We start from the raw sequence: 18,756 nt of genomic DNA, 5'->3' as shown, positions 1-18,756 counted from the left end.
ACACACACACACACACACACAGTCGTGTTTTCATCACTTGTGGGGACTTCACATTGACTTCCATTAATTTCTACAGCCTAACCCTTACCATAATCCTAACCCTAACCCTAACCCTACCCATCACATACTTAACCATATCCCACAAACAACAATTTCCCTCATGGGGACCAAGAAAATGTCCCCACAAGGACCAATGGTCCCCATAACCTCACATTGTAGACACAAATAGGTTCCCATAAGGATATAAAAACCTGGCACACACACACACGCATACACGACACACACAACGTGCATGGACAACAGTTACCTCTGCCTCCTCTGTTTCCATTTGTTCTTTGCATTCAAAGAACTTTGCTCCGACTCTCCTTAACCAAGTCTGGTGTCATATCAGTATCTGAGGCACTTAAGCCACAACAGAGGAGCAGCTAGTCCACAGTTGTGCAAGTGACACCCTCGAGGACATTTAGCTCTGAGGCGCTTGGAGCTGATGGAAAACTCTGGAGTTTGTCCTCCAGGAACCGTCTCTGCGCTCAGGCTGGATTTATTCACCACAAAGAGAGAAGTGCAAACGTATGACTTGTGAGGAAGCCTCACTGGGGGAAAATAGACATTTAAAAGCATTTTATTAAAGTCCTGATTATTTTTGGATTTGGAGCTTCTGAACAGAATATCTGAACATCAGACAGAAGCATTTATATTATGTAACATCAAACCTGGATGGTTCTCATCAGAGTTTCAAAGGAATCGAGGATTCGTGCCTAAAGTTTGAGAGCTGAAGATTGGAATTTTATTTTTATTTTTTTTTACTGAAATACACCAAGGTAATTATTAGTTGTTGTTTTTTTTTATCACAAGTTTGAAATATAAAACTACATTTTAAATTACCCAATCACATGCTGGCATCTCAAAAATATTTTTCTCGTATTTTGCTGCAAACCACTCAGATAAACTTTTTTTACTGTCTTTATCAGCCGTTCTGATCAGCTTCAGAACATTTTTCATCAAGTTACATAACTTCAAATTCAAAACAGTGAATCAGTCAGAAGCAATAACTCAGTCATAAAAAGTCAATCAGTCACAGAAAAGCCTTTCGAATGTACTTTAAAAACAAAAAAGATGAGAAGCTTTGACTACTTGACAGCATTAACACAGTAGCATATGCCTCAATACGTACGGGGCCACTGATGTGACTAATGTTTTCCAGTACTAACTGAGAATTTGCTGGCAGCTCATTGGAGCCATGGAGGAAAGAAGACGAGTGACCTACAAGGTCAACAGGAATGTCCTGGACGAAGGCGATCTGGATGAGATGGGAGAGAAGAGCCTCACCAAGCCATCTCTGCTCGACAAAATAAAAGACTCAGCCAGGTAAATCCAGGCCATTATTTATTTCCCTTCCATGTCAAAAAGCACATGTCCACTCAGAAGGACTTTGAAATAAATATGTGACAAACAAATTGAGTGGAAAAATACAAAGTGTTAAAAAGCTGGCATTTTTTCAAATTCTTAATAATTTTTTTTTTTTTTTTTACCTATCAGACATATCAAGTGGTGCATCCTCCACGTCTTTATTTACTTCAGCCTCATCTGACTGTAGGTCAGGGTTTTAATAAATTCATAACTCATTTCAGCCAATAATTAAATAAAACTGGAAACAAATTATTATATATTATTTATGTAGAATATGTACATCTTATTCTCACTAATAACAATCTGTATTTTATTTTACAAAACACATATGGAGATGCTAAAGGTAATTATTTCACGGTCACAGGAATTAGTTTTATTTTGCGAGCTGCAAATGCTTAAATAAATTGTGAAATACCTCAAACTGATTTTTTTTTTTCTCATTCATGAACTCATTTGTTCACTTCATAAAAGTACTTTTTCGACTCTAACACTCAGAGAACTGCTTTCTGCAGTAGCAAATACAGAAAGCAGAAATAAACACACGTGGTTGTGGAAATCATGTCACACGCTGGGTTGCTAAAAATAAATGCAGCTGCAAAGTCACATGTTCCCGGAATCATAAACCCTGCCAGGTGAGGATGTGAAAAGTTACATTTGAGTCAAATTCCCCAAGTTTGGTGGCTTAAATGTGATTTACTTAAAACTAAAGGCGCCTTCTAATGGAGGGAAACATGATGAGTCAACATCCCAAATGAGCTCGAATCAACACAAAGACATTTCCAGTTGGCTTGGGAGCTAATTTTAAAATTAGGTACTGGAATATACTTCAGGGCTGATATCAGTGTTATGTTCTAAATTTCTTGTTTTTTGTTTTTTTCTTTCTGTCACCTCGACATGCTCAGCTGTACTGGACCCAAGGTGAAGAACTGCATGCTGGGGACGTTTCCTGTTGCATCATGGCTGCCTCGCTACGCGTTCAGAGAAAACGCTTTGGGTGACTTGGTGTCAGGAATCAGCGTGGGGATCATGCAGCTCCCGCAGGGTGAGACGGAGCGCCAGTGGGTGTGGGCGGAGGTGGGGATGGTTGCAGAATCAGAAGGGAGAGACGGAGCCATGAATGATTTGTTTATGGTGGTAAGTTAATTAGTACTAAGACAGTCAGTCTTTTAATAAACAAATCAAGCTTTCTTTGACTTTGTTTTGGTTTGACCTTAAAACACTCAGTTTTCAGCTCAGTCTTTCCTAAAGTGTAGTGAGCCCTGGTCTTCTAACTCATTCTCGGCTGCATTCAAGTTATTGAGATGAACTGGGTAGGAGCTCAACTAGTTTCTACAGCCATAAAAAGTCTTTATATGGCAGAAACTATTATTTCTCTTTGTGTTTGTGTCCCTGTAGGCATGGCCTATGCACTGCTGGCATCCGTTCCTCCGGTATTTGGTCTTTACTCCTCCTTCTACCCAGTCCTCATCTACTTCATTTTTGGCACATCGAAGCACATCTCGATTGGTAGGTTTGTTGCAGTGACCCATTAAGTTGCTTTTATAATTGGCAACTGATCCAATTCCCAGAAAAAATCATTGCGTCTCTTGGAACTAAAAGTAATAGTGGAAAAGTTGTGATTAAACAAATCTGTTTTGAAACCGATCTTGTCTTGGAGATTTACCACTTTACATTCTATTGCGGCAATAAAACAAGGTTGATAAAAGGAATATCCAGGGACTTAAAAAGTCTGACGCATCCAAAGGTGGACTGGAAGAATACAGTGATTGGTAAAAGTTATTAAAGCAGCTATTCATATCTAAGTTATTGGCATGCGTTAGTCCTTGTTGGCAGATTAATTTTTGCTTTAATTGTTGAACAAATAAACAAGCTGCCTTCTCTTCGTATTCATAATTTTGAAATGTTAATTTGAAAACAAGATATTTGGCAATGAAGTTGGATAAAATATTAAATTGTGTCTGTGGGGACACGTTTCTTAATTAAATCAACTTTGGGGGGGATGACGATTAAGCTTGACTAACTTAAAATGTTAAAAATGATAAGGGAATAAGGCTTTCTTATTTTTTTCTTTCTTTTTAGCACAGAATGAAATAATCTAATCCCTCAAGTTTGCTTTAAATCATTCCCAGTTAGTGGAAAACGACACTGCTGGGCTCGGATTGAGCTGGTCAGAGCGGGTGGGGAAGACGGATGGATCTAAATTCAGGACAGTCCTGGAAGAAAACCTGTTAGAGGCTACAAAACACTAGAGAATGAGGCTGAGATTGATCTTCCAACAGGACAACAGCCACAGATAAAAGGAGCCAGAGCTGCAATTAAATCGTTAAGATCAATCTTTTCTAATTGTGCCGTCCTTCCTCAGGAACATACGCAGTGATGAGCGTAATGATAGGAGGGGTGGTCGACCGACTGGCACCAGATTCTGACTTTGAGTTCTGGAACAACGTGACCAACAACAGCGACATCGACTTCGCTTCCCGGGATCAAGAGCGGGTCCGAATAGCTGTTGCAGTCACTTTTATATCGGGCTTGTTTCAGGTGCGTTGTAAAGCAGACTTTGCAGCTTCATTTACACATCAGTGAATGCTGGACGATGACTATCTACCAGCGGCGTCAGCTCACGAAATGCTTCCTGCAAGACACACGTTTTAAACAACACAGTTTAGTGCAAATAAAACACTTCATACACTCTAAAAAAATGAGTGCTAATACTGAGTCTGCAAAGAGTATTTATCCACAACATGACTTGATCGTCTAAGAGAGATTTCCAGTCTGACAATCAGAGTCAGTTTTGTACTTAACAAGTAAAATATCCAAGCTGGGCTCAGAAGTCTGATGTGCAAAAGTAGAAATGCCCAAAATTATTCGGATTTTAAAGATTATACATGAGCAATTATACGTTCTTGATGTTTCTTGTTTTTTCGTTGTGGATAAAAGGTGAAGATGGCAGAACAATTCCTTTCTAGGAAAAATGATATCTTTAGGAGAAAGCTGCGCAATTTCAGGAAAATGTAGTGCTTTGAATGTCTTTTGGCCTTGTACTAGTAAATATCTCACCAAGTGGAAAGCAAACGGGGTTGAAAATCAACAAATTGCCACATTTTGGTTGATTCAAAGGCAGAAAATAGAAAAACACAAATACCCTAAGAGGATCCTGAATCAGTTTTTTTTATTTAAACAATTCCAATGAAGATTTAGAGCAGGATTTCAACTTAAAGTCTTCTCTCCCAGGTGCAAGCAAATCTGCATAAACGTAAAAACATTTGCAAAACCTCCTGATTGCAAACATTCAGAGTTCTGTTTACCATGTGTGCAGATTCTGCTCGGTTTGGTCCAGTTTGGTTTCGTGGTAACTTACCTGTCCGAACCCCTCGTCCGAGGCTACACAACTGGAGCTGCCATACACGTCATTGTTTCTCAGCTGAAATATGCCTTTGGTCTCCACCCAAAGAGATACAGTGGACCCATTTCCTTGATTTATGTAAGAAAAACTACTTTTATTTCTACGTGTAAGGTCATTACCTTCTAAGATGATATGGCAGTACTTTGTTTTTCCTTCTCAGACTGTGGTGGAGATCTGCTATCTCCTTCCAAAGACAAATATTGGCACGTTGGTGGTCAGTATCGTATCCATTGTCGCCCTCATTCTTGCCAAGGAGCTCAATGCATTCTTGAGTAAAAAGCTCCCTGTCCCCCTGCCCATGGAGCTGCTTGCTGTAAGTACAAAGGAAAGTTTGCATGAGTTAAAACCCTAAGTAAGCCATTGAATTGAATTGATCTGTTATCATCTTTCTAGGTAATCATAGCAACAGTTGTCTCTTGGCAAGTTAACCTGGAGGAAAGATATGGAGTGGATGTAGTGGGAACCATTCCCTCTGGGTGAGGAAAACACATGCACTACTTGGCATCTCTGTACAAGAGGAGTGTGTAATGTCTCTTCTTCTGTCCGCCATCTTTGTTTGGCAGTCTCCAGCCACCTGCTCTACCTGCTATGTCCCTGTTTGGCCAGGTGGTTGGGGATGCCTTTGCCCTCGCCGTTGTAGGTTACGGCATCGCTATCTCCCTGGGACGAATATTTGCACTCAAATATGGCTACAAAGTGGACAGCAACCAGGTAGTGTGATTAGGGACTAATCAATAATGTCCGATGTGTTTTGCTGTTGACTATAGTGTATAAGTATTGTTTTTGTTGTTGTTTTGGTTTAGGAGCTAATCGCCCTTGGCTTAAGTAATTCAATTGGAGGAATGTTCCAGTGTTTCGCCATCAGCTGCTCGATGTCTCGCAGTTTGGTTCAGGAAAGCACCGGAGGAAAAACCCAGGTTGGAATGCATGCACAGAATATATAAATGTTACATGAGCACTGGTTCATCAGAGACTAGTTGCTGTTTTGCTATTTTCTAAATGAAGTGGAAGCTAAGGGTCAAAAGGGCGTGCATGTTCAGCGACATTCTGAAACCACAGCGCCGCACAGTGGCCTGGCATGACAACTACAGTGGATTCGAGATGTCTTGGCGGTGGCGTGAAAACGTGGAACTTTTCCCCAGCCAACATCCAAAAATACCCGCAGTTTCCAGACACCAGTCTCGAGTAAACGTGACCAACAGACAGGTTTGATCCATACAGGGCTCTGCTTGCAGCTTGCAGGTCTTAAAGGATCTGCTGCCAGTACCAGACACACAACTCCTTCGGGAGTCTGATGGAGTCGATGTATGTCAGGATTGTTTTGGCAGCAAACGGGGAGGGAGGGGCGACCGAGCATTATTAGAGAGGTGGTCATAATGTTGTGAGGTTCTGCTGATGTTCTGATTCGGCTCCTTCAGAAATGAAGCTAAAATCTAGAGACAAAATGTGCTTGTCTCTAGCAACGAGTAACAGAAGAACAAAGATATTAATGAACAGTCAAATGGACAAGTTTGTTTTAAAAAAGAATATGATAGATTTAACTTTAATATCAATAACTTGCCAAAAACAGAAAAAGGCATGAGTCACCTGAAGAGAGGAGACACTCTAGATCTAAAAGTGAAATGTTTAAATGTTTAAATATTTACTTCTTGTTGTAACGTGTTTAGAAAGTGATCTGACATTCAGCTGCTATAAAAAGAAGCAATACCTTCCCTGACAGACGGAAAAAAAAAAGTCTGTGTCTGGTTTGCAGCACACAATATGTTACCTATTAGAGCCTGTGAATGGTGTTCATTACAGACAGCACTAGTTAAACAGAGTCGCATGACGGCTCCAGATATAATATTCATTCCCTCTTTCATTTCAGGCCATTGAAATTCTACTTTGACCTTTGAGCTCTGGCCTTTTTTCATCTCTTAAAGACTAATGTGGATTTAAATTAAATTTTGTTTCATTCACATTGCATGTAATTTGCCCTCCATAAATGTCAGCACCTGTGATACAGAGCGCTGAATTACGCATCTTTTAATTTCTTCACATTTTTAAAAGAAAAATACCACTTTCTATAGATCCTAAACCAGCAGCACCAGTAAATGTTTCTGAATCATCTTTTGATTTACTGTTTCCAGTTGATCAAAGTGCTTAGGAAAGTTCAATAAGTTATCTACGTCTTCCTGACAGAATCCGATGTCCTGCAGCCACAATTCAAAATGGGAAAGAGAAGAAAACATGCTTTTCAAAAGAAGGCAGATGTGTGCTGATAATGAGAATTTTGTAAATGGCTACAAGCAAACAGCTACATGCCCACATTCAGACTAATAGCTAAAATAAATCAGTCAGGTTTGTTTGTGTGGCACGTTTCAGCAAAAAGGCAGTTCAGAGTGCTTTACATCACTAAAATACAACAATTCAAAGTCATAGAACACACACTGCAATTTGTTAAGTGCCGTCAGAATACATCAAAATGTTGGTGAGTGTTTCATTTAAATGACTAAAACACTCAAAACTGTGGCAACGAAAGTTAGACCAGGGCCTGAGTTTATCTTTCCGCCACGCAGGATTGAGGTCAAAAAATATGTTAAGATACATTTATTCAATTGATTTTTACCAGTTTATATCAGGGAATGCAATACACCATGCCACCACCTTATTCACCTGAAGTTCAACACCATGATGAAAAGTCTTAGCTTCTCGAGTCAAACTTGAAACGTTTTGAAGAAAAAAATTCAGAAATGTGATGTAGTATTTATAGTTTGTCTCCTTGACAGATTTGAAAACGTTTAAAGAACTCCATAAGTTATTCCTAAAACACATGCTGTACAGACTGCTGTCTACACTTCACCTTAAACCAGATTCAAGCCCATGTCGTCATTAGCCAACCAGCCTGTTTGAACAAAAAACATGAACATTTAGCGACGCTTCACTAATTCTTCTCCCTCTTTCAGCTCGCACTGCTAATCGCTGCCTCGTCAATCTCTTTCAAGTTACTCTCTAATGTTTTTTCCTCTGATCTTTTTCACTCGATATCCATCCGTTCATCATGTGCCTGTTTTTCCTCTCTGTTCGCCGCAGGTTGCTGGGGCTCTATCGGCCGTGATTATCCTTTTCATCACTCTCTGGATTGGATCTCTCTTTGAAGATCTACCCAAGGTATTTACATGTGTGTTCGCACACACACACACACGCACACACACACACACACACGCACACAGTGGTGAACAACACACACCCAAAGCCAAGCGGGATAATGTGTGCAGAATTACAAGGCCCGCTCCGAGACCGGCTCAGGAGAGACTTACCTCACAGCTGAGGATTGTGCTCTAAAATGCAACCAGATTGTTCAGATTTAAGGCTGTGGGATGCTTTTTGTCCTGCCCTAATGCTATTCACCACTTCATCTAATAGGTGCAGGTCTCTGTTAGGTCATGTCAGTCATTTAAAATCCTGAAAATAAACTTTAATGTCTGAGTTTATGTCCAAGTTGCCTTTTAGTGGCCCTTTAACTCCAGTGTTGATCTCATCATTCTCCGTTTAGCACACCCAAACAAATTGCTCTGTTTGATGATTTTTTTTTTTTTTTCCAGGCAGTGCTGGCTGGCATCATCTTCGTTAATCTCCATGGCATGATGAAGCAGTTCTTGGACATCCCCGCTCTGTGGAAAAGCAATAAAATCGACATGGTGAGTGTGCCAAAATGTTGGCAAGGAAGATGTTTATTAGCAAAGACAGATTCTCTTTTCTTTCTTTTTTTTTCATTTTGATGAAATGTTTACACTTTTTTATCTATTCTCCATTATCAATATATTATCACTCGACATCTCTCCTGCTTTTCTGCTGGTTTAATGTAAATCCTCCAAACATCGGAGTTTAATGCTTGTTCACTGAACCAATGCTGAAAAAAAATCCCCTTTAGGAATTTCTTATATGTTTTGTTGATACATGTAAATATTTTATTATCAAGAATATTAACATCAAAGTTTTCAAATTGTAATGTTATTTTTTTTTAAACGACGAAAGCTTTAAAAAATATATCTGTCGCATTTAAGTCTGGACTTTGACTAGACCACTCCAAAATACTCCAAAACACTTCATTTGCTGTACACAATCAGGGAATTAAAATTTTCTTGAGAGTTTTTGTTACTAAAACCTCATACTTTACAGCCATTGTTTAGTTTTGGGTCCTCATGTGTAATTCTCTGTTTCTCCAGCTGGTCTGGGTGGCCACCTTCATCTTGACCTTGCTGTTGAACCCTGACCTGGGACTGGCTGCTGCCATCGCCTTCTCCATGCTCACTGTCATCTTCAGGACACAGCTGTAAGGAGACCCGGCTGCTTACGTCGACATGATGAAGTCTAAATATATGAAGGATTAGAAATGTTACACCTACTGAGAGAGTCTAAGCTCGGAGGCAGTTGGGGAAGCGCTGAATGTTTTTTTCTCCTTTTGACCAACACGATAACATAGATCTAAAATTTACCAGGCACTTTATTTACATTTGCAACATATAGCACTAAAATATGAACATGAAGTGCAGTTCACTTCTTTGTCTTGTGTGTTCTTCAGACCCAAATACTCTCTGCTGGGACAAGTGGCAAGCACTGACATTTACAAGCCTGTGGAAGACTATGATAAGGTAAATTTTAAAATCCTTTTGACATAAACATTTATTGAGATTTGGTTCATAAATTGAGAAGATATATAAAAACAACTAACATTCATGCATGGAAAAGGTCAGTACTGTGACCTCTATGCTTTTGGCCTGTTTGTATCTTTTGAGTCTATTTGGCACAAGACAAACAGCTAGGATATTTTGAGAAACAATGATATATTTTAATGATTTTATTTTACATCTCTATTTGTCCATGTTAAAATATATATTTTTTTAAATTTCAGTTTCATTTTCGTGCCGATATTTGTCCGTGGAAGGAGAGATAGGCCATCCTGATTAGTTTAATCTGCTCACTATTTTACAATACACTCACCAACCAATTTATTTTGTGACACCAGGCTGGATTTAGATGCCTAAATGCAACGAGTTGCTGCTGCTGTGATACATTACATAGCCACTGTAAACTGACAAAATGTGAAAAGCCTGATGGGTACTAATACTTTTTTAATGGACTTTAGCACCTCATGCATATTCAACTTCACCAGCAGATTCAAGTTACAACTATCAATATGATTCAAGTTTAGAGGGACAGCAAGCAGATTCTATCTGCACAACATGTGCAGATATTAGATATTTGCTGTAATATTAGCTTTAGTTTATAGTCTGACTTTAGCTGGAGCATTTACTAAATGTTTTTCTGTGTTTACCTCATTAATTTTAGGCGAAGCAGGTGCCAGGGATATTAATCTTCCGTTCCTCTGCCACCCTCTACTTTGCCAATGCTGAGATGTACCAAGAAGCTCTGGGAGAAAAGGTGACAACACGAAGGCAAACACAACATTAAAGCCACAATCCGCTTCTAATGGGACTTGATGTATTCAAAACTTGGCTTCAAGCCCTAATATTTTGAAAAGTGACAACAAAATATGCTCTCTTTTTCTTTTTTTTCCCTGAAGGAAAACACGCATAATCATGCATGCTGATATATTAATGTGTCTGCACCCAAAAGCAGTATCGGAGTCACGCGTGCACCATGACGGACACTAAGCCCTGATTTAATGAACCAAGCAGACTCATATGCAGACACACACACACACACACACACACACACACACACACACACACACACACACACACACACACACACGTGCAACATGCAAGCAAAATAGAAGAACCAGCCGCAGCTGCAATCCATCTTGTCACATTTTTCTGTGCAATCAACCTCTCTTTTACAAACATCACTTCTGACACACTAACAACAGATGAGGCACGTTACCGTTTTCACACATCACAGCCGTGACAGACATTGTTAAAAACGCCATCCCTCTAATTTCTCCTCTCTTTTTAAGTTTTTCCTCCAACACCCCATCCTCTGCCTCCTCCCTCTTCTTCTTCTCCCTCCTCGTCTTCTTCCTCCTCCTCCTCCTCCTCCTCCTCCTCCTCCTCCTTTCACGTCTCCTTGTTGCACATGGGAAGACAAATCGAGGGAACGTGGACAATAGATGCCAGCAGACGGGAGCGGAGAGGGGTGCAGAGACTGAATCAGGGAAGGAGATAATGGAACGTCTCATTCATTAAAATGCCAGCATGTCAAAGCCAAAGCATTTCTCGTTTGCTTTCTTATCTCGGAGGCACTAATATGAGCTCTCATTGAGCCGTCATGCACAGGCTGCAGGGATTGTTTACAGGGTGAGGAATCACCGCCAGACAAATCCTGGTCCGGCTTTGTTTCTGGACAACTCAGTTGACTGGAGATAATCGAGGAATTTAGTGATATTCACAATCTGCTTTCAGGGGCATGACCTGTAGAGGAGAAGTGATTGCCTTAACGTGATTAATATCTGACGATGACAACTTCTTTGTCTTTTTCATAATGAATGAGAAATGCAAGAAGAGAGATGATGGTCTGCACAGAGAGCACTTGAAAGCTAACGAAGCGTAATTAGCGTCTACGTTTTAAAAATCAAATTAATATCAAGCTCTAGTTTTGATGAGAAAAGGGATAACTATTCCTACTGGTATATGACTGATTGTTGTGTTTGGGCTTCGTTTGGGTGTGAAACCTTTGATATTTGCATTTATTCTGCCTGCCTCCCTATATAACCAATTGTCTTCCTGCAATTAGTTATAAACACAACAACATCATGCATAATTAAAACGCTCACACTCCTGCAAGACACAAAATACAAAATATCAGCAGGTCTTCTCCTTATTTATTAATTTATTTTTTTGTTCTAATTCTTTTCCCAGTCTTTCTTGTTCTAAAGTGTAGCTTCATGTTCATGTTTATCTCTTATCACTTTTACCTTGCATGTTACAATAATCCCTCAGGCTAATTTAAAGCCGGAACTGATTCAAGTGATGGGTGTTGAAATCCACCTCCCAACTACAACTACATTTCCTGTGCGAATGTAGTTGGTAGTTTTGCAAAGTTTTGTTGATAAAGTCGTTTGAGTTGAACGCTTGGACCAGCAGGAGCAACGGAGAGGAACTGGTTAAACTTGTGCTTCAGGAAACATGCGCTTGGAAATAAAAATGGATGAAATCGTCACACTGGATCAACGCGGAGAGAAGTTCAGTTTCTTTCATAAATAAAACAAGCAGTTAGTGTTATGCATATTTAGTCCTTGCATAAAGGAGGTTTCTTCGTGTCATTCAAACAAACCTGGTGTGTCTGTTCATTCTGGTGTTGCAGTCGGCTCATTGGATAAACCTGTGTTCTGTTGACTTACAGTAGATCTCGCCTGTCAACGGACCTTTTAAAATAAACTCAAGGATGATTTTCTTTGCTGTTTCCTTTAGAGCGGCCTGGACATCACTAAGATGCTGTCGATAAAGAAGAAACTGGAAGCCAAACGAAAGAGGCATGAAAAGAAACTGGCCAAGAAAGCGAAGAAAGAGCTCAAGAAGAATAAAGCCGAGCAAAAGGTGAGCAAAAGCTAAAGAGTGAAAAAAATTCAAGAAATATTTATCAGACAAGATTTTTTTCTTTTTTGCCATACCAGATCTTCCTTCTCAGGAGTTTCCCCAGTTTTAACTTTTTTTGTGGGAGGTAATTGAAGTTCGTTTTTTGGGGGGAGGAGGGGTTTTCACCTTAACTGTGTCGTGCCTTCTTCCATCCAGCAGGAGGAGCCAAATTCAGAGCACCAGAAGGGCATCGCCGTCATCGACGTGGACAACGATCCGGACCCCTCGCTGCCAAGGGCCATTATCCTTGACCTGAGTCCTGTGAACTTCCTGGACACAGTCGGGGTCAAGACAATTAAAAGTGTAAGAAAATAGGATCCGTACAACTGCACAAAGGCAAAATATTGATTATTTTTAAAAAATTAAGTAGCACATAAGATCATCACCTGTGGTCAAATCCAATCAAATAAGGTTGAATTTGACCACAGAAATTAAAAAAAAAAAATCCTTTGTAGGGAGCTGGTAGGAATTTTTGATTGACAGAATTTTTCTGGAATGACTAAAACAAAATATTATGTTTTAGTCATTCCAGTTTCTACCTCTTCATTTTGTCAAGCTGCTGTGAGATGCTTTCTTGTAAAATATGTTGTTTAGACTCAGTTTCTGAATCACCTGTTCATCTAACACTTTCTTGGAGGGATTTCAATTGAGTTGTATAGTGTAACCGCTATGGTGCAACATTAAATCGGCCGGCCGATGAACTGGCTCCGATTTAATTTAATATCGGGAGATGCAAAAAAATCAACCACTGTTGTATTTTGCTGTGTTGTGAGAGAGGGTTGACTGACCCACAGGGTCACGTCTACACTGTTGCCAACTCAGCGACTTTCTTTCTATATTTCGTGACATTTTAGACAAAAAAAGAAAATCATCATCATCCAAAATCGCAATCGGCAGTTCAGGGTTTTTAAAAATCGGTCATCAGTGATCGGCCAAAAAAACTGCAATCGGTGCACCCCTTGTAGCCGCTATTAAAAACCAATCAGAACAGATAAAGAGGTCTGTATCCGTGTGATATTCATAAAGCTTGTTAGTTACACCTTTGCATGAAGTATCTTGGGATTTGATATAAATTTTGGCGCAAAGTCAGTGTGATTTTTTTTCACGTGGTATCAGTCTTTTGCTGAAAATCCCAGCTCTTTATTTTTTTTCGACTCTCTCCCACACACTCAGCAGCTCTCCTGCAGGCAGTAGATTAAGCAGAATCAACCCTCCCAGTACCAGAAGACGCAATTAGCATAAACAGCCGAACGTCGGAGCAAGCAGCCTAGGGGAGCACAGAGGTTAAGAGGTTCCAGGGGATAAATGATGGAAACACGCCAACATGTCATAAATTCTCTAACTTTAAACCAACATTTTTTTATACCTTTGTGAAGTATACTTTATCCATTCCTCCAGTGTTTGTCATTTAAACTTTACTGTGAACTGGATTAAATAAATGATCCAGACATTTGTGCTTCTGTTTCAGATTCGGCGAGACTACGGAGAGATCGACATCGAGGTTATTTTAGCTTGCTGCCAAAGTAAGTCCAGCCTTCAGGTTTTTGTACTGCCTGTTACCAGAATACAAACCAGTGTTATCAGAATCAAGACCCAAATATCTGCAGTAATTTTGGTCAAACTGAAAGTGAAAAAAACATTTTTTTTTTTTTTTTTTACTTAAGTTGCATTGGTGTGGTTTTTATAGGGAACTTTGTCAGCATGTAAGGTTTATATTTTGGTTTCTCTTTTGTTAAACTCTATTCTAGACGGGCACAGCCAATTTGAGCTCACATGGGAGTTTTTTTTCTTTTTTTTGCTGTATCATGAGAAAATAAGCATTTCTTTAGTGAAATCTGGTGTGTCAGTTTCTTTCTTTTTTTTATATCTGCAAATTTGCTCCTAGTTTATATTTAGATAATGGTTGACAAATTTAGACCTGATTTTCTATGTAGAGAAAAAAAAAGCCCATGGATCTCTGGGGGACAAACAATCTGCTGGTGCAGGAAGCTGGGAGCCGTCCAGATTACTTCAAAAGGACCAGCAGCACTAATTAGCCCTCACCGAGCTGATAGCACTTGATAAGAAAAAAACGACTCATTTAAAGTGTTTAGCCTTACAATAGAGCTGCCAAAAATATTCGTGCATTCATAAAATATAGTGCATTTCACCGAAGACAAGAAAAAGCCTCTTGTTGTTTGTTCTCCTCTTAGCTCTGCAGATTTTCTTTTTGCTGCATCCCTCCAGTTGCTCCGTGCCTTTTCAGCTTCTCTCACTTTTTAGTGCAACGTTTCATCTCTGAATGTTTTCGTTGTGCTTAGGCGGCGTGGTGGAGAGCCTCCAGGCCGGGGGATTCTTCAGCAGCAACGTGACAAAGTCCTGCCTCTTCAACTCCATCCACGATGCGGTCCTGTACTGTCAGTCTGAAAAATCAAAGAGTCGGTATGATGAAGAATGTGAACAAGAGGTAAGGGCAGGCATCCACGTCGACCGACGTTGTGTCCATCCTGAGGCAAAACGGGTTAGGAAAGAAAATAGAAACGATTTTTAGGAAGCATTTTTGTAATTTACATGTAATATTTTACTCTCATAAATTATCTACTTTCATTCTTACATACATATTTCCTGAAGTATTTCAAGTAGCACTTTATTTGAAGGGTTGTGCATAAGACTGACATTACACTGTCATAAACATGACATAATACCTGTCATGAAGTGTCATTCGGTAAACAATGTCCCTTTTAATGCAAAGTTGACTCTTTTAATTTACTTTTAATGTAAGTTTTAATGCAACTTTGCATAAAATTGCAATTATTTACCAAATAATGCTAAGTTGATACTTTTAATTGACTTTTGATGGAACTTTTAATGCACATCTGTATTAAAAGTGTCATTATTTGACGAAAAACATTTCATGACAACAGTTCAAAACATTCATAAAGCCTCCTTCATGTTCATGCCATGCATTATGTCATGTTTATGACAGTGACATGTCAGTCTTATGCACCATACATCATGTTTCATTGCAACATTTCAATACTAAGAATCATATCACTATATTACTTTACGTAATTCTTCCAAAGTTGTTGATGTGTTATTACTGTCTCAGTTCATTTGCTAAATTCACCATTTTTGTTTTCGGGACAGATTTATTTATTTTTTTTAGAACTTGAAGGTTTGCTGACTTTAATCCCCAGCCAACTAAAGACTAAAGCGAGGGAATGTGACTCAGTTCCCCTTAGCAGTTTGTGCCTTAGGTTTCTCCCCATAAACAGTGATAAAAATACGGCCCATTTGCTCTGCCCATTTACCCCGCCACGTCCATGCGGCTCGAACGAGACTGCAAATTAAACACACAGAATCGATGTGCATAATTGCACTTAAAAGGGTTTTGATGTCAAATTACTTTTGCTTCCCCGTGCACAATTTAGCAGACAACCTTTGCTGTTTGCTAGAAGATTACTCTTCATTCCACCACCAGACCGGGACTGCAAACATCCTCCCGGAGCTCAGCACAAACACACCAATAGGCTAGTTAAAGCCTTACGTTGGCTGTGTTTGCATTTGTGCTGATCTCCTCACATTTAAACATCTGTGCATCCTCGCCTGCACGCTTTTGTTTGTCCATGCTCTGTCTTGTGTTAATGTTGTGCATGCGGCCTTATGTTTCTGCTATGATAGAGGAATTATGAAAAAAAAAAAAAGATAGATAAATAAAATACATGACTATCAATTTGATTTACACCCAGAACAGCACTGAAATAATTAGAAGTGCATGCACACGACAACAATGAGAGGAAATAGGCAGATTCAAATGGAACGATCATTGCTCAGCTTTGCACGCAAGCCAGCCTACATGTGTTTCGTTCAAAGGCAACATGAGATCATATGGTGTTGTGTGCAATAAAATCACTCACACACACATGCATACATATGTAAAATGTAGCTAATGTGAAGAGAAATTACTACATAAGAGTTACAGAAAAAAAAAAACTTGCAAGTAGTTAAATTTACTTCAAAGGCTCACTATTAGAAATGCAGTTTAAAAAGTTCAAAACAACCCAAGAGTGTCAGATGATGATTTAAAACTTAACTCCAAGCCATTACTTCAGAGACAGTTTCATGCTGAGTCACAATTTCAAGCAGCAGCTTCGGTTTTCCTCCTCATTAAACTCTGAGATCAAGTCTACTGAGAACATATTTTAGAAAGTCAAGTTTCCTTCTCCGTGCAAGGACTTTTCTCTTTTTCAGCTCTCGATTTTTTTTTCCCTGTGTCCTTCTTGCTTCGCAGGAGTTGAAAGAAACAAATTTCTGAGTCCTGAGAGAAGTGATGAAGGATGTTATGGAGAAGTGACAGAGACTCTGCAGGAGGACTTTATCCAGACAGCTTCGGAAAAATCTGGGACATCCTCTTTTTGGAAACCTACTGAGAAAAGAATCTAAAGGGGAGATTTTTTATTATTTTTTTTCTACAAAATGTATTTGCTTGAAGTAAATGTATTCAGCATCATTATATTGTATTAAGCTAAACCTACACATTTTTGTCCGTGGGTGCACACATTTGAAATAAGTGTTATTTACTATTCTGTTGTACATATACTGTGTTGATCAGAACGTCTGGACCATAATTTGTTAATTGCTTAAATATATCTTTGTTTCGGCTTATGTGTACACTGTGTTGATTTTTAATCTCTAAATAAATATTAGCTAAGATATGTTTTGGGTTGTTTTTTTTTAAACTGCTAACTTGCATTAATTACAGGTCAAATCAGAAAATCGGGCAGCATGAGAGAAGAAATTCCCTCTCAGAAAATCTGCACATTGTTTTAATTAGAACAATACGAAACTGAAGTGTTTCTGCACTTTGAGCTTTTTCAAATGTTGTCATGTTACAGGCACAAGCTTCAATTTAGCTGATTGGAAAATTTTATGTGATAGATCAGCACAACGTAGCCTATGATTGTGAAGTGGAATGAAAATGACACATTGCTTTCAATTTGTTTTGTTTTGTTTTCCAAATAAAAATTTGAAAAGCATGGCAATTGTATTCATTCCTCCTGAGTCAATATTTTGTGGAAACTACACGTCCAAATGCAAGTCTTCTGGTCCGCATCTCCACCAGCTTTGCTGGACATTTTGCCCTATTATTATTTTTATTTTTTATTTTTTGCAAAATAGCTAAAGCTCAGTCAGCCAGATGAAAAACCTCTCTGAAAATACATCTTCATACATGTTCTAGACTTTCTAGTCAGATCCAGACTTTAGGTCTGTATCTGACTATGCTAATATTTAATATCAGCATGGATGGTGTCCCACCCCAGTCAATAGCAACCGCTTAAAGGGTTTTATTCCAGGATTGTCCTGTATTTAGTCCCACTTATCGTCCCATCAGTGTTGCTGAATATAAAGAATCACAATTCTCCCACCAACATATAAGTTTTCAGTTTTCTGCAACACACATTTTGCAGCTATAGGCCTAAAAGTTCAAGTTTGGTTTCATCCAATCAGATGACCTTTTGCCACATGTTTGCTCTGTTCCTTACATGACTTGTGGTAAACTCCTGATGGGATTTCTAATGGCTTAAAATGTCAGATTCATTGTGTGGATGGCCGATCCTTTCAACAGATCCACCCAGCAGAGCTGCGGATCTCTGCACTGTGTGAATTTTCCAAAACATGGCACGTTGTTTTATGAGCCAGCTCTGCTTTTAATGTTTCACAACTTTTATGATGCAGTTTGTTAAGACGAATCTGGTAGAAAACGTTTTACTAATTAGGCGGCTTCTGATGGGAAACGGCTGCACAAGAATCACAATAAAAATGGGGGAAACAAACACATACCAGATTTTTTTTAGGTTATTTCTCTCTTTTCAATAAAGTCGCGCTTCTATTTCACAGCTATTGCTTTCCTTTGTGCTGGTTTAACACAAAACGACAAAAAGTATGAAGGTTTGTGGCTGCCACTCGGCGACATTCTCTGTTTTCATTCTGTCGTTTTACAAGAACCAGCATCACATGTGGCGAGAAGTGCTAAAATGTGACAGAAAAATGCTTTTGCTAATCTTCTGTCCTGGATCTTCTGTCCTGGATCAATTCTTACTTCTTTCTTTTTTATGTCCCTGTGTGCATTTAGAGGAGCGCGAAGAAATTTATTTCTATTGTTCCTCAGAAGTCATTTGCATCCACAACATTCTTTTGTAAATTGAAACCAGGTATAATGAGTCATTCATTCTTGGGAATGAGAACACAGTGAATCATAACTTAGTCATTTTGAAACAAATGGATGCTCCATTAATCATCCCAATTAAATGGCATTTAGACACTTTTCTGCATTTTGTTTTCAGGGTTTAATTTTATAATAATAATAAATTGCTTTATTCTTTCGCA

General features: G+C 39.0%; 1 protein-coding gene across 1 annotated transcript; it reads left to right on the top strand.

Moving 5' to 3' along the window:
• The first annotated feature begins 1,187 nt into the window (after window positions 1-1,187).
• Window positions 1,188-17,405, top strand: slc26a6.2 (solute carrier family 26 member 6, tandem duplicate 2). Its single transcript, XM_088007032.1, has 19 exons — window positions 1,188-1,368; window positions 2,313-2,452; window positions 2,806-2,916; window positions 3,773-3,948; window positions 4,727-4,891; window positions 4,974-5,126; window positions 5,207-5,289; window positions 5,377-5,524; window positions 5,617-5,730; window positions 7,886-7,963; window positions 8,398-8,493; window positions 9,022-9,128; window positions 9,378-9,447; window positions 10,145-10,237; window positions 12,226-12,351; window positions 12,550-12,693; window positions 13,859-13,913; window positions 14,691-14,836; window positions 16,661-17,405. Exons 1-19 carry the CDS (start codon window positions 1,241-1,243, stop codon window positions 16,682-16,684), a joined length of 2,157 nt encoding a protein of 718 aa, XP_087863158.1. The 5' UTR covers window positions 1,188-1,240; the 3' UTR covers window positions 16,685-17,405.
• Window positions 17,406-18,756: the final 1,351 nt, after the last annotated feature.

This window comes from Poecilia mexicana, unplaced genomic scaffold (genome assembly GCF_051168715.1).
Source record: "Poecilia mexicana isolate PSO_F unplaced genomic scaffold, ASM5116871v1 scaffold_7, whole genome shotgun sequence".
NCBI lineage: Eukaryota > Metazoa > Chordata > Actinopteri > Cyprinodontiformes > Poeciliidae > Poecilia > Poecilia mexicana.
Note: the sequence above shows the minus strand (reverse complement) of the source record. Positions and strands in the feature narration are given on the sequence as shown.